Source organism: Nicotiana sylvestris, chromosome 1 (genome assembly GCF_000393655.2).
Source record: "Nicotiana sylvestris chromosome 1, ASM39365v2, whole genome shotgun sequence".
Classification (NCBI taxonomy): domain Eukaryota; kingdom Viridiplantae; phylum Streptophyta; class Magnoliopsida; order Solanales; family Solanaceae; genus Nicotiana; species Nicotiana sylvestris.
In genome coordinates, this window is record NC_091057.1 from 99,150,256 (window position 1) to 99,166,842 (window position 16,587).

The window sequence follows — 16,587 nt, forward strand, 5'->3', positions numbered from 1 at the left end:
GATCTCGATCAGGAGTCAGGAACGCGCGCCAGAGGGGTAACTAGATGCAACTTCCTCAGATCCTGTATAGTTAAGTACAGAAGCGTAGTATGAGTACATAAACAACATGTACCCAACAAGTATCCAGTCTAACCTTGAAGAAGTAGTGACGAGAGATCGACTTGACACTTACTAAGGTCAATATCAATAATAATATGTAAGTCCTACACTAAGCATGATTAGTATGAATATAATAACAAATCTCAAAATTTAGAAGGAAACGATAAATCAATTTCAGCTATGTCATATAATAATTTGCACTTCAAACATTTAAACAGAGTAAATCATGGAGTTATTCCCATATATATATCATGTGCACATTATGCCGAGGTCGTACGGCCTGGTCCAACATAATAATAACTATGCACTGCCAGAGAGTCGAATGGCGCGAACCATAGATGCATCTATTTCTACCGAGGCAATCGGCCGATCCACAAATATCAATTATTATCAAGAAGGCACATAAAGGCTCATTTATAGTCAAATAAATTCATACCAGTTCTCAAGTAAGTGCATACGTTTGTTTATATTTATTTTCAATCCCTAACATGTCCTAAGTGATCTCATTTGCAAGTAAGAACATACGTATTTGCAAGTATGGCATGATACAGGTCCTAACCTATCCGGACAATTAGCATGATAGTAGCTATATACGGACTCTCGTCACCCCGTACGTACGTAGCCCCCACAGATAATCACATACATTTATTAGATTCACCTAGGGATTTATTTCCCTCTTACGAGGTTAGAAAGGAGACTCACCTCGCTCCAAAGCTTATTTCCAATATCAAGAATGTGCTCAAACCCTCAATTTGGAGCCTAACGATCCAAAACTAATTAAATAGGGTAAGAATTAGTCAATACAAGCTCAAGAGTTCATATTCTAACTATTAAAGTAATTTTCCAACCCTAAATACAAGTTTCCTAAAATCTATCCCCGGGCCCACATGCCCGGATTTCGGAAATTTTTGAGGAAAGTTGTAGCCCATAACCTAAGGATCAAGAATATATATTTTTTACTTTATTCCATAACAAATTTCGTAGTAAAATCTTGTTTTTATCAAAATCCTAAGTTTTACTCTAATCCCATAATTTTGACTAATTTTTGTGTGTTAATCTTCCCATAAACCAAGTATTGAACTCACATTAAGTAGAAGTAACTTACCTTACAAGTTCTAGGTTGAAATCCCTCTTTGGAAGCTCCAAATCGCCCAAACAATGAATAAATGTGTCAAAAATGACACATTCTCATATTAAATGAAGGCACTGCCTTTAGCGATTTTCGAACCTGCGGTTAGGGGATCACATTTGTGGTCTCGTTTCTGCAAGAGAACGTCCGCATCTGCGAAGTTGGACTAGGCTGACTGGGACCGCTTCTGCGGTCCGGGGGTCACTCCTGCGGTTCCTCTTCTGCGTAAGAGGAGCCACATTTGCGGTTCTTGGGCTCCTCCCCTGGGTCGCACTTGCGAAGGCTGGACCGCTTCTGCGGTCTTGCACCTGCAGCTGACCAACTGCAGGTGCGGTTATGACAGATACTAGGAGCTTCAGCTCCTTCCAAAACTTTCCAACTTCACTCGAGCCTCGTCTAATTGACACTCGGGGCCCCTGGGCCCTGTCCGAACATACCGACAAGTTTGAAATCATAAAACGGACTCTTTCGAACCCTTGAAATGCCCGAAACAACTCTAAATCTAAGAATCACCCCCTAAAACCAACTGATCCAAACTTATGAACTTCAAGTTCTTCAATTTACATCTAATGTGACGAAACACACTTGGACTACTCGGATTGACACCAAATTTCACAAATCGCCCAAACAATGAATAAATGTGTCAAAAATGATACATTTCTATATTAAATGAAGGCACTGCCTTTAGCGATTTCCGCACTTGCGGTTAAGGGATCGCATCTGCGGTCTCTCTTCTGCGAGAGAACGTCCGCATCTGCGGAGTTGGGCTGGGCTAGCTGGGACCGCTTATGCGGTCTGGGGGCCACTCCTGCGGTTCCGCTTCTGCATAAGAGGAGTCGCATCTGCGGTTCCTAGGCTCCTCCTCTGGTCCGCACTTGCGAAGGCTGGACCGCTTCTACGGTCTCGCACCTGCAGCTGACCAACTGCAAGTGCGGTTATGATAGATACCAGGAGCTTCAGGTCCTTCCAAAACTTTTCAACTTCACTCGAGCCTCGTTTGATTGATGCTCAGGGCCCTTGGGCCCCGTCTGAACATACCGACAAGTTTGAAATCACAAAACAGACTCGCTCGAACCCTCGGAACGCCCGAAACAACGCTAAATCCAAGAATCACCCCCTAAAACCAATTGATCCAAACTTATGAACTTCAAGTTCTTCAATTTACATCTAATGCGACGAAACACACTTATACTACTCGGATTGACACCAAATTTTGTGTGCAACTCTTAAATGATAATACGGAACTATTCCCGATCTCGGAACTCCGTTCAGACCTCGATAACACAAAAACCCTCTCCAAACCAAATATTTAAGAACTTCAAAATTCTTAAGGAATCAACTTTCACTATTAGGCGCCAAAAGCTCTCAAGTCATCCAAAACCTGATCCGGACATATGCCCAAGTCCGAAATCATCATACGAACTTGTTGGAACCTTCAAATTTGGATTCCGAGGTCGTTTACTCAACACGTTGACCGAAGTCAAATTTGGCATTTTAAGCCAACCTTAAGGAACCAAGTGTTCCGATTTCAACCAAAACTCTTCTAAATCCCGAACCAACCATTCTCGCAAGTCATAAATCAGTAAAAACAATTGTGGAAAGTCTTATTTAGGGAAACGGGATTCTAAAAAGTAAAATGACCATTCGGATCGTTACAATAGGGAGGTTGTTTTTGTGAAGGTGCAGAGGCAATAGAGAGAGGAAGAGAAGAGGGAAAGAATTGGGCTTTCGACGGCTGTAGGTTAAGGAGGCGAGAAAGGGGGATTTACCTCTAAATTATAGGGATTTTAACTTATTAATTACTGGGATATTAGATACAAGCATTTATTGAGATATGCTATGAATGTAATTTAAACTGCTAGTTTTAAAATAATTTGAAAGGCATGTTGTTTATGCTAATAGTTCCTTAAAAAAGACCAACCATGTAAAAATCTCCCAAATAATTAAATGAGCCAGTTGGTCGTGACCAGCCCATCAGCTATTTGGCTCAACCACAATTTCGCTTTTAAAAGAGAAGTTATATAAATGAAAATTTTGACTTAGTTAACTTATAGTTTCAAAGAAACACCGGGATGGTGAAGAGAATGAAATTTAAACTATATTGTATGGGTTTGAATCTAAATGACCTCATGATTATTATTATATAAACTGTAGACTATAGTTGGACCTTCGACACTCTGCCTAAACTACACAATTAGATTTTTTTTTTAAATTATACTGGACAAACCTTTTTTAAACTGTTGTCAATATTTTGACTTCATTAAGAAAATATTTGGAAAAATAGCTCTGCTCAAAATTTTAAAATACTTCTAGCCAAAATTTTGAAGCACCAGAAATTATGACGATCACTAGAATTTTCAGCCACGATACTGAAAAATTCTGGTGATCCGTCATAATTTATGGCAAAATCCTAACGATCACCATAACTGTTGCGTGCTTTAAAATTTTGGCGAGCTAACTTTAAAATTCTAAAGGATTTTTTTTTCTTCAAACTTTTGTTATCCGTATAAAAAAAATCAATAGATGCTCATAAGTGTCCTATTTTTGGCATTCAACAAGAGAAAATCTCACTTTATACCCATTAAACCCAAACTATTTACCCTTAAATACCCAAACCTAAACTATTTACTTTTCCTACCTATGCAACCAAGATTATTTACCCGACCCACAGCTATTTGCCTTCGCATTCGAAGTACATAATGTTAAAACATCTGACTTCATTTTTGCTAGCTTACTTGATAGTGGACTTAAATGGATCTACTTCTTCTCTGCTAGATCGGTCTTAATTAAGAGGGTCAACCCAAGCTATTGTTCTACCTCCTCTTCTTATGATTTTTATGTGTGTATGAAGACCCATCATTGTTGAGCTTGAAGCTCCAGAATTTGAAATTATATTTTGAAGATTTATTATTTGATTCGATGTGGGTGCTATAAAATATTGTTTATAGTATCTTCGAGTAAACTTCCCAGATCTAAATTTTTATGTGTATTTGAATATCCACCATCATTGGGCTTGAAGCTCAATTTTATTTTTGAAAATTTCTTGTTTAATTCAAAGTGGGTGCTGTTAAATATTGCTTATAGTACCTTCTGAAAGTTCATACTGCAATTTGATAGCATTTGGAGCTGATTTGATGTGATTGAGACCGAAATTTTCAGCTGAAAATCGAAGAAGAATACAACAACCCAATAGTATATCGCTACAGTATACAATATGTTGTAGGAGTATATAGCTATACTGCAACAATATACTATTATAGTTTACAATATACTGCAATGGAATATTGTAATAATCGAAGAAGAACACAGTTACCTAACAGTATACCGCTATAGTATACAATATACTATAGGAGTATATAGTTATACTGCAACAGTATACTATTATAGTATACAATATATTGTTATAGTATACTGTAATAATATGCAATATACTGTAATAGTATACTTATTACTCGTAAATTCACTTGCATTTTCCCTTTTAATTTGCTTTAAGCTTTTACCCAGCGTGAGGGGCAAAATTGTTTTAAAAAAAATTATAGTATGCTATATAATGTAATGGTATACTCTTACAATTAGATCCTTTTAGAATTTTTTGAAATTTTTATTGAAAATTGATATTATTTCAGTTTAATAATTGAATTAATTTTTTTTAACTCTTTGCGTACAATTGTATACCTTGTTGGTATAGCAATATACTATACTGGTATCATATATTAGTTAATTTTTATTGTATTAGCTACATTTAATTGGTACACAATTTAATTTTTCTTTAGTAATAGTATAAAAAGAGAATAATAAAAAATAGTGAAAAAAGTAAATGAAATTAGATTATGAAGAGAAAAAAAATATAATAAAAAAATTTAAATGAAATTAGAAAAGGAAAAAAAGAAAGAAATAAGAAGAAAACGAGAAAAAAAAAAGGAGAAAGAAAAAAAAAGGAAAAAAAGAAAGAAAAGAAGCATAGAAATAAAAAATAATTAGATAATAAAGAAAAAATTCTCCACAAAACCACTATAAATAAGAAATATAATTAGTTTATGGGTAAAAAAATAAATGAATAGACAATAATAAATAATTTTATTTTTGTGGGTAACTGTGTCATTGTCCCTTCAAACAATACATTCTGGACTTTTTTCGGTTGCAGACAAGCCCAACTTCTTTACTGGGAACTAGTTGGGTTGGCCCATCTGACTTTGCTGAACAAGTCCAATGTTAACATTTTAGTCAAGGTACATTGTCACTGAAGATTTTGCTGCGCTGTGCACGTCAAAACCTTCAAAAACTCCGTTAGCTTTGCCGGGGAAATCATCCCCAACGTCATCTCCGGTGAATTTCCGGATGTGTGCTACTTTACGCCGTATGCGCATCAATTACAAGGTGGGTCATTTTACCCTGTTTCCAACATCCTTGCACACTTCACAACTGCTAGTTTTACACTTCCTCACACCACCACACAAAGTCCTAAACCCTAAAGTTACCAGCTTTTCTACTGAAAGCTCATATTGCAGTTCAAATTCATTAAATTCTGAAAATGGATTTGATTTTCTTGAACAGTTTTCCCCTTTTAAGAATTTAGCAAACTCTTCTACTTACACTGTCATTACCTCAAATGAGAGGCGTAAAATTGTTGTGGGGTTATCAAGAATGATAAAAAATGAAAAAGGTTACATTTTGGAAGCATTTTCAAGAGATTTTTGCCCATCTTTTTTGGTAAAAATTATGAAGTTGATTGGTAATAGGGAAGTTGCATTTGCATTCTTTAAGTATGTTTTTCAAGATTATTCTGAGAGTACAGTGAAGTCATGTTGTATTAGTGCGCATTTATTGGCTGCTGGACAGTTGAGGCTATTGGCACAGGATATGATATCTTGGATCATTAGGAGGATTGGAAAATGTAGGAGTGACGAGATTGTGGAGTTCATGTGGAGGGAGCATTATAAGTATGAGTGTGACTTTTCGGTTCTTGATTCATTAATGCGGGCTTTTTTAACCGCAGAAATGGTTTCGGCTGCATTAGATATTTTGAGTAAGATGAGAGACTGTGGGTTGTGGCCGAGTTCTTCAGCTATCGGCATCTTATTTAAGTTGTTGCTTAGGATTGGTGATTATGGTAGTGTCTGGAAGTTATTTCGGGATATGTTGCATAAAGGGCCTCATCCTACTAACAATCTCTTTAATGTAATGATTCTTGGATATTGTAGAAAAGGCAGTCTTCGAACGGGAGAGAGTTTATGTCATCTCATGAGGAAGTTTGGATGTGAGCCAGATGTTTTTACATATAATATTTTGATCAATGCATACTGTATTAGAGGATGGACTTCAGATGCATTGCACTGGGTGCATATGATGATTGATCATGGATGTAATCCAAGTATCTCTACCTTTAGTACGGTAATTAATGCCCTATGCAAAGAAGGCAACATGATGGAAGCCAGAAAAGTGTTTGATGGAATGCAAGAGGTGGGTGTCTTTCCTAGCACCATCACATATAATGCTTTGATGGATGGCTACGTTAAAGCACGGGAAATTTATCAAGCAAATATGCTATATGAAGAAATGAAAAAGAAGGGTGTAGTTCCAGATGCTATAACTCTTAACATTTTGGTGGCAGGTCACTATAAGTATGGTAGGGAAGAGGATGGCGACCGATTATTATGGGACCTAACAGTGACAGGACTTTTTCCAGATTGTTTATTCTCTGATGTATCAATTGCAGGATTGTGTTGGGCAGGAAGGTTGAACGAGGCTGTAACATTGTTGGATAGTATGCTTGAGAAGGGGATACCTGTTAGTGTAATAGCTTTTAATTCCATTATTGCTGCTTACAGCAAAGAAGGGTTAGAAGAAAAAGCATTTGAAGTCTATAATATTATGGTTCAGTTTGGTCAGACTCCTTCAGCTTCCACGTGTGCTTCCCTTCTCATGGGTTTGGCAACGACAGGGAGGCTGCAAGAAGCGAGAAATTTAATGGCTAAGATGATTGCAATGTCCTTCCCTGTTAATAGAACTGCTTTCACTGTGCTTCTGGATGGGTATTTTAAGAAAGGGGATGTAATAGGAGCTAGAATATTGTGGGAAGAAATGGAAATGATGGGAATCGCTCCTGATTCTGTTGCTTTTTCTGCATTGATAGATGGGCTTGCTAAAGCAGGATCTGTTGAAGATGCGTATGGTGCCTTTTTCCAGATGACTAGGAAAGGGCTTGTGCCAAATAATTTTGTTTATAATTCGCTAATTACTGGTTTCTGTAATAGCGGAAAACTGAATGAAGCTCAGAAACTAGAGAGGGACATGAGGGATAGGGGTCTTCTCCCGGATGTCTTTACAATTAATACCATCATCAATGGTTTCTGCAAACAGGGAAGAATGAGATTAGCTGTTGACAGTTTTGTGGAAATGCAACGAAGTGGTATACAACCTGATATTGTTACATATAACACCTTGATCAACGGATTCTGCAAAGCATTCGACATGGTCAATGCGGATAACTTTATGACAAGAATGTATGCCAGTGGATGGGAACCTGATATCACAACCTACAATATAAAGCTTCATGGTTTCTGTAGTAGTAGGAGGATAAATCGAGCAGTTATGATGTTGGATGAGCTTGTATCTGCTGGAGTGGTGCCAAATACCGTTACATACAACACTATGATGAATAGTGCTTGCAATGACATATTGGACCGTGCAATGATTTTGGCAGCAAAGTTGCTTAAGATGGCATTCATCCCAAACACAGTTACAGCTAACTTACTACTTTCTCACCTATGGAAGCAGGGACTACCTCAGCGGGCGTTGATGTGGGGGCAGAAGTTGCGCGAAATTGGTTTTGAGTTTGATGAAATAACATATAAAATTTTGGACAATGCTTCTCACTATATACAAGAAAACACAGAATGTTGTACAGAAACAACAGGAAAGAGTCTCTTTCTAGACTTCCTCATGTACATTACCTATGACTACATACGTAGAAGTAAGGCTTATAATGATGAAAATGACAGCTCTTACGAACTAGTTGAGGATGGTCCTTGTGGGTCCTTCAAGTTAGTCAACAAGGCAATTGTATAGCCAATTTGATGAAAGAGCAAGAAACTAAATGATTACCAGCATAGAAATTTTTCTCGATCAATTTATGAAAGGTGAAGGGGAACTTTTCAGCAACGGTAAAGTTGTTTCCGTGTAACCTATAGGTTGTTCAAGCCGTGGAATCAGCTACTGATGCTTGCATCAGGGTGGCTGCTTACATCACAACCCCTTGGGGTGCGGCCCTTCCCTTGACCCTGCGTGAGTGTGTGATGTTTTGTGCACCAAACTGCCCTTTTTTAATTTACGAAAGGTAAACAAGCTTGGAAAGGACAACAGAAGAACCTACTGAAAGAACCAATGTGGCTTTAGTAAGTTTATCAGATTCTAAAGAAGCTTGATCATTTAGAACCGATGATGCTTCCCAATATTGGAATTGGAAACCACATCATGAAGCTGCAGTTTCTATGGCAATTTGCAAGATTTGTGAACAATGGTATGTACTTCTTACTTGGTATAGTTTGCTTTTTTAAGTTTTAGTATTATTTTCATTCGTACTTTCTAAAGACTTTTGCTCTTCTGTCTTTAGTTTTGAATCAACTTTGGAGACCTTTCTTGAATTTGAACTTCTTTGTTGTTGAAGAACGTCTTTCTCCCGTTGAAAATCATCAAATTGTTCTGGACTTGATAAGCTCGTATGTAGTTTCTCTTGTTGAATGAAAATAAATTGATGCTGGAATCTGGATTTAGAATCAACTATTTTGACTTTGTGTGTCATTGTTAATCTAGAAAAATTCTTCCAAAAATCGACATCTAACCTTCTGGCTTCCATATCTGCCTCCTACTTTTTGCCAGTATTGCCTTCTGAACTGCAATGAGCCCTCAATACTGTGCCTCTCCTGAAGTCTACTGTCCTTTCTTCACTTCCTGAAGTCTTGCTTTTCATTCAGAAATTTTACTCTCTCACCAAAAAGGCCAAGTTACCAGTGACAGCATTCTTGCTTGTCTATACCCAATTTTCAATTGATTTAGAACATCCTTAGTTTCCAGACTGCTTTTCTCAGTGCAACATTTTTGTCATTAGCTCAATGATGATTCTGAAGCTATTTAAAGTTTATCATGCTTTTACATTTTTAAGTTTGTTCACTCTCAGTTCTGTTGTCACATTTTCATGTGAATAATGAGGATATGGAAAGTCTGATGCGAGTGTGAATTCTTGCTTATAATAACTATGCTATAGTTTATCCATTTGGTCATCCCTTCTCAAAAGTTCTATCCACTTGGTTTCAAAAAAAATTATCCACTCTGGTTGTCTCAAATCTGATTCATTTTTTATCCTAAAAGAGAAAAGATGTTAAACCTGATTTTCTGTTTTTTCTTTCAGTTTGGAATATCAAACTGGGGCTAGCGGACAGCTTGACAAAGATGGTGTTACGACTCCTCTATCACCCCTCTGTGCACCTGTGGGAGAAGAGACTTAGATGCTGCTCAATGTCCGGTATTTGAATGATGTTTCCTTGAGTTGATAATGAAGGTAATGGAAAGATAAATTATTCCTATAGCTGGCGAGGGATGTGCCTAAAGATTTGTTCCTGAAAAGAACTGCTATGGTGAATGATAAAAGATCAAGTGCTCGGTTATGGGAAACATCGTGACAAAGGTTTTTTTCCAGCTGCTGAATTGAAGTTTCGCAGACCTGGCCCAAATAGAGCGAAATGGATGATGAGGATTCATATGCCGACCTCAACTAGCTAGACCTTTGTTGTTGCTGTTGTTATTGATTTTTTGCAAACCCGCCAACGCTGATGGATCTAGTAAGTTTATTTGTGAACATATCTTCATCTAGTGTAATTGTGTGTGCAACTTTCATATGAAGGTCTATGTCTTCGCAAACAAATATAGGTCAAACGTTGTGTTTTCCTACTCTGAACAATGATTTACTCTGAAACTAGAAGTTAATGCCATCCTTGCATTATACTAGAAACTAATTTCCTTTTCTTTTCAGCTTTATCCAATGTCTCTTGGTGATGAAGCTCACTGCCCCCCCCCCCCTCAACCCCAAGTAGAAAATGGCTATCTTGATGAATTCTGCGATTGAATTTTCACATTTCAGGATGCACAAAAGGCGTTGTCCAAACTACTGGTGATCAGTGTCATACTATGTTGCGCGGACTCTCCGAAACACTGCCGCACGTATCGGATTCTCCAAAAATACACTGCTTTTGGAGAACTCGATACGTACCCGACGACATGTTCGGAGTATCCGAGCAACATAGGTGCCATATGGTCGTTTGACCTTGGAGACTGTTGGAATGGCTGCACAAGGTTCTTGTGCCGTATATAGTATAATGGCTATGCAGAATATAGAACATGTTCTGGATCTTTGAGAAGCTAGAAAACTTACAGCCTAGTAGTATCAATCGGATCGGTTTCGATTCCCCTTCCCGGATCCTTCCTTTTGATAGAAGAAAAAAAGAGTGGTGTAATTTGATCAACAAATATACAATGTTAGAAGTATTTTCTTCCTTCCTCTTTTCCATATTTTTTTTGGATTTTTACATACCTATACACTATTTGAAATCTTATTACAAAAAATGTTTATATTTTGGTATTTACCCGACCTAAACACATTTTAGTTACAAAATATATGCAATCCATATATATATACAACTAATTATATATTATATAACTTATTTACAACTTATCTACAATTTTCATACATTATTTCTACCCATTTATATACAACTACAATATCATACTAACTTAGATACAATTTTTATACAATATTGTTCAACTTTCATACAATATTTAAATAAAATATATATATATATATATATAAACAAATAATTTTTCTACAATTTTACTACAATTTTGTAAGTATAATGTATGTCATGTCTTCTTCTTCGAGTTTCAATATGAAATTTAGTCAAAATCAAGTCTAATCTTTACCAAAACACCCTCAAAATTGAGATATAAACTCCAAACCATATTCCCAATTGTTTGCAACAACACTCAATCCAAACAAATAATGTTTTTTGAAAACCCAAATTCGAATTCAAAGTTTCAAAGCTTTTTAATGCATGTCAATGATGGAGTTGCTGCTTTCTTTTCCTTTGCTTTACATAGAGAGAGACATAGAGAGAATTTTCAATTGTTTGTAACAACACCCAATTCAAACAAATAATGTTTTTTGAAAACCCAAATTCGAATTCAAAGTTTCAAAGCTTTTTATTGGCTATCAATGGTGGAATTGTTGCTCTCTCTTCCTTTGCTCTACATTACTGAAATTAGGGATAGAGAGACGTAGAGAGAGCGCACAGGGGAGAGAGAGAGAGCATGAGGGAGAGAGAACAAGGATGAGAAATAATTGATTCATAATATAAATGGATACTCATTTAATTCCTAAAGTGTGTATAATTGGTAAATTTGTATATAAAAGGTAATTAAATTGAAACTTGAGTAGGGAGGGTAATAAAGTTTCCAATAGTGTGTAAATATGTAAAAATCCCTTCTTTTTTTTGGCAGGAGTGAGGTAGGAGCCGGCCCTTCTCCGAACGCGGGATGCTTTGCCGGGCTGTCCAAGGGCGGGGTGGGGGCATATCATTTCACTTTTAGTTGCTCTTAAGAGACGCAATTTTTCATTGGTTTATGTATTTATTGTGGTTGTATTGTACATGTGCCGAACTTAGTGGTCTTCTGATCCTCTGCAAACAATAAAAAAGAAATTATAACTTTCTTCAGTACGTTCAACGCTGTAAGTAGTCAACGTCTCCTGCGGTTGGCAGGTCCATATTGAAACTATATTCGTCAACGATTCCATAAAATATGGTTGAATAAGTACAATCTAATCAATTCGCCATTATTTCTTTGTCCGACTTGACTTGAAGTTTTCTTTCCTCCCCACCTTCCCTCTTTTTGTTCTTTGCTTTGTGTTTCTTTAGAAACAAAAATATATTCATGAAAAAACCACCTTAAGTAATTTCTTCCATCTGCTTAAGCCTTGAAGGATAAAATCACTTGGTATTTGTGTTGTGGAGGTGTAGAATAAGGCTGGTGCAGATACCACAGTAAAGTAAATAAATAAATTACATAATAGCTAACAAAAGATGCACAAGAGAATAGTGGCCTGCAATATTTTTTCCTGATAAATCAGAATAATGGCCTACAATGCAAATGCATAATCTGATGGCATGCAAAAAACTCCACGCTACTGATTGGTGCCTCTAGTCATTGCCACTAATGAGTTGAAATAACAATGCTTCATTTACTCGTTAAACTGGTTACTATGTTCTCTCATTCCATAAACCAGAATTCTTAACAACTTGATATCTGATATGCAGGAGGGGAAAAAAAACTGTTTTATATAACTTTAGCCTTCTGCATGATCATAAATCTTCTTCTGCTTATTCCACCAACATGTTCACTAAGTTTAGCCAAGTGAGCCATTCGCCTTTTCGTTGATTCTGAGGCTCCTGTCTGCTTTGGATTTTCCTCTACAACAGGTTCATCTTCGACACACTGGAAACTCGTGTCTGTGGAGCTATTCTCACCAGAAATCTGAATGATCTGCTTCAGAGTTTCTACTACCTGACTCATCTTTGGTCGATCTTTTGCAGATTTTAACAAACAAGTGTCAGCTAACTTTGCAATCTTTCGAGCTGCATTGAGCGAATACTGGTTCTCCAGCCTTGGATCCATGATCATACCAAATTTCCGGCTATCAGCAGGGTAACGTTTAACCCACTCCAGAAGTTTATGTTCTGATTTCGGTCTGTTCCTTTCTAGGGACCGCCGACCGGTTAGGATCTCATACAATACAACACCAAAACTCCACACATCACTTTTAGCTGTGAGATGTCCTGTTTCTATGTAATCAGGTGCTGCATATCCCCATGTTCCGACAACCTGGTTACAAAAGCGTGTTATTCATGGTCATTTGCCACTGAGATATCTAGGTATATTACCATAAGTAACTACTTCATTTTACACTGAAAATAAGAAAGAAAATCATTTGTGCTTTCTTTCTCATAAATGGTGTAAAACCTACAAATCTGAGAAGATCAATGTAACATACCGCTGTAGAGACGTGTGTGTGCATGCCAGTTGGGCCCTCTCTGGCAAGCCCGAAGTCTGAAAGCTTTGGCATGAAGTCATCATCCAAAAGTACATTTGATGACTTGAAATCACGATATATCACCTGTAAAATTGACAGAAAATGAACATGAAATTTGGATATATATACGATTGCTATAAAGCAGCAGAGCGATGAATCAGTATTTCCAAGCCTTCTAGTGGCTGATAAACAGAGACTCTACTGTTAAAAATCCTTTTAAACTGGAAAAAATGGGAAATGGATATGGAAAAATTCTCCTCAAAGAAATATTTCTTAGGTCATAAGGCTGACACCATTTCAATGAACCTTCACCTTCAGCAGAAAACTTTACTCTACAGTAAATGTTAGGACATCAGATGGAAAAAAATTAGAAGCAAAGCTATGAAGGTTCAGCATTCGGATTTAACTCTTTTAAGAATCTGATCACTCAAAATGTGCTTCCAGAAGTGACATCCATCCAATCCAAATTGTTAGATGGCCATGTAATTGTCAACTCAATACTCTATCTCAAACTCTTATTAAAATTTCACAGAAGGCTAATCAGGTAATATCTGGATGCAATCTGCATTACCTGACACTATTTCTCTCAAATTTATTCTAAATTTGAAGACTTATAGTGATTTTGATTTTTTTTTTTCTTTTACAGAGAAACATAATAAATAGAACTCATCCATACTCATCATCTGTTTTAATTCTCCTTGTTATTGCTTGACGTAAAATTGCAAATAGTATCAACAGGGTTGTATATTGAGGAAAAATCTGGCTAAGAGTTTATACTCTTGTAATCTTATAACTCAAAATTAGGAAGAAAACCACAGAAGCTATTTAAAAAAATACCTGAACTTCCAATTCTTCATGCAAATAAGCCAGTCCCTCAGCTGCTCCAAGAGCCATTTGCAGTCTTCTTTTCCAAGAAAGAAGAGGAAAAGCGGTATTGAAGAGATGATCTTCTAGGCTTCTGTTGGACATGAATTCATAAACAAGTAGCCGCTGAATACCTCTTTCCCCATCAACGGCACAATATCCTATTAGTTTGACGAGATTTGGGTGATCTACCACTCCCAGAAACTGCACTTCTGCTACCCATTGTTTATGACCCTACATAACAATTAGAGGATCAACACGATACTACAGCTTACGATAAGATACAGCTTAAATTGTTTAGCTTCTAAAACAAAAGACTCCAGACTTCAGTTTGCAAGCACACAATAATTATCTAGAGAAGCGAGATGTGATAACCACAACTTGCTGCAAAGTAAATGCTGAAAATTAGATCTTTCAACCAATGGCAAAAAAAAAAAAAAAAAAACTGGAATAAAATCAGATCATTCGAAACAGCTTGCAATATAGAAATGATACACATTTCGGCAGAAATCGAATGATAATTTGAACCTCTGCATATCACAGTAGATCAAATCGCCAAAGAAAGCTAAAAATGACTTGGAAATAGTATTGAAAGCACAGTGCAGCGAGAAAACAGAAATGTAAATAAATCAAAGTTGTCTATGATTCCTCTCTTCCATAACCAAGATACATACGTACAACACGTACATTCTCCTTGAATAGTCCCATGAGGATGCGGAAGCAGCTGCTAATTTTAAGGGCATTACTCTTTTTAGTAAGATGTAAGATTAAAACATCACCTTTCACCATAGAAAGAGGCCAAATTGTTATAATGTAAGTAGCATACATCTTCTGTAACATAGCAACAAAAAATAGAAAAGACAACTGAAATTACGCTGCTTACATAGACCTTTAAAGACAACAAAGAATGATGCATATCATTAATGCTTCATTACCAGACAAAGCTGCTATAAACAATTCCACATATAGCAACAACTTAACAGATAAGGCCATACTCAAGCCACTAAAACACATATGTGGGCATTTAATAATTTGCAACATTGGTCACTAAGTTTTGGTTACCAGCCAAACTTAACACAAATTCAAAGATCACATACACACACACACACACACACACACACACACACACACACACACACAAAAAAAAAAAAAGTTACCTGATAACCATCTCTATTGAGCTTTTTAATGGCAACAACAGTTGATTCACCCTTCCCATCAGCAGGCTTAATAGTACCCTTATATACACATCCAAAACCTCCTTCTCCAATCTTAAGTAATCTATTAAAATTATTAGTTGCTTGTTTAAGCTCAGAGAATGTAAAAACCCTCAAGTTCTGAGCTTTCCCTTCATACAAATCAGAGAAGCTACGAGGAGAAGAAGTTGAACATGAAGACTTAGTCACCCTTTCTGCACCACCACCTGATATATCTGATTTGCTCAGATCTTGAAGTACAACTGGTGCTGATTTTCTTTCCCTATTTCTATTTCTATCCTTAAAGTAAAAGAAACACTTCATTTTCCACCCTTTACAAATGGGTTACAGAACTTTCAAGATTCAATTTTTAACTCCCAGAGCTAAGTAACAGCCATTGAATTCCTGCATAAAACCACAACATCAAAAGTAAGAGACTCTAACTACATCAAAAATAGCTTTTTAACCAAAATTCAAAGTACACAAAATAAAAAACACATGAAAAATGGATATAAAACAAGGAAAAATTATAACCCAGATGGAACATAGCAAGAAAATGGTAGCACAGAATCAAAAAAAGACTAGTAGTGAATAACGCATGCAAAAAGAGAAAAAAAATGTTTCTTGATATACGGTATGTAATTCAGACTAATTAGAAGATCATAGCAAAGGAGTTTTACTTTTTTGGTTATGTATTTCTAGTAGTTGGACCCGTGATTTTGTTCAACCGCTTGGACTCTTTTTATCACAAGAAAAGTACTACTCCTATCAGCTATCCAAGTTGGTGGAAGAAGAGAAGAAATTAAGCTTCTACCATATATTATAGAGGGTCCAAACTCGCTTTTGAATTTTGCTCAGAGTCAGAATATATTCAACATTTTAATTCTTCAACTCCTTTTGGATTTGGTAACCACTCTTTCTTAGACCAAAGACTCTCTTTTTCTTTGGACGCTTCCTCTCCTCTCTCTTCAAGAGGGGGTGGGGAGGTGGGGGTTGGGGTGGGGTGAGGTGGGGGAAATAGATATCTTTTGTCAGATTTTGCCAACTATGTTTCTATTTATATATACAGTTCTGTCTTTTTCATTTCTCTTCTTTAATCTTTCTTTTTTTATAATCAGACATAAGGGTGCTAGTAGTTACCTAGTACATAATGGTCAAACTTATCT

The 16,587-nt window shown here is 36.6% G+C and overlaps 2 protein-coding genes across 5 annotated transcripts; one reads left to right on the plus strand and one right to left on the minus strand.

The window, feature by feature from the left end:
* Positions 1-5,476: 5,476 nt before the first annotated feature.
* LOC104212018 (pentatricopeptide repeat-containing protein At1g63330-like) lies at positions 5,477-11,979 on the plus strand. 2 transcript variants are annotated; one of them, XM_070165974.1, is made up of 3 exons: positions 5,477-8,747; positions 9,636-10,065; positions 11,777-11,979. In XM_070165974.1, the coding sequence occupies exon 1, from the start codon at positions 5,567-5,569 to the stop codon at positions 8,294-8,296; it is 2,730 nt and encodes a 909-aa protein (XP_070022075.1). In that variant the 5' UTR covers positions 5,477-5,566; the 3' UTR covers positions 8,297-8,747; positions 9,636-10,065; positions 11,777-11,979. The 2 variants fall into 2 exon arrangements, with proteins under 2 accessions (XP_070022075.1, XP_009759491.1); XM_009761189.2 differs by lacking the exon at positions 11,777-11,979 and adding an exon at positions 10,365-10,780.
* A 381-nt stretch (positions 11,980-12,360) lies between these two features.
* On the minus strand, positions 12,361-16,379 carry LOC104212017 (probable serine/threonine-protein kinase PBL19). Of its 3 annotated transcripts, none has more exons than XM_009761187.2 (5): positions 16,236-16,379; positions 15,386-15,826; positions 14,202-14,462; positions 13,326-13,448; positions 12,361-13,156 (listed from the first exon to the last, which is right to left on the minus strand). In XM_009761187.2, exons 2-5 carry the CDS (start codon positions 15,743-15,745, stop codon positions 12,611-12,613), a joined length of 1,290 nt encoding a protein of 429 aa, XP_009759489.1. In that variant the 5' UTR covers positions 15,746-15,826; positions 16,236-16,379; the 3' UTR covers positions 12,361-12,610. The 3 variants fall into 3 exon arrangements, with proteins under 3 accessions (XP_009759489.1, XP_009759488.1, XP_009759490.1); XM_009761186.2 differs by having other exon boundaries at positions 16,102-16,378; XM_009761188.2 differs by lacking the exon at positions 16,236-16,379 and adding an exon at positions 15,956-16,065.
* Positions 16,380-16,587: the final 208 nt, after the last annotated feature.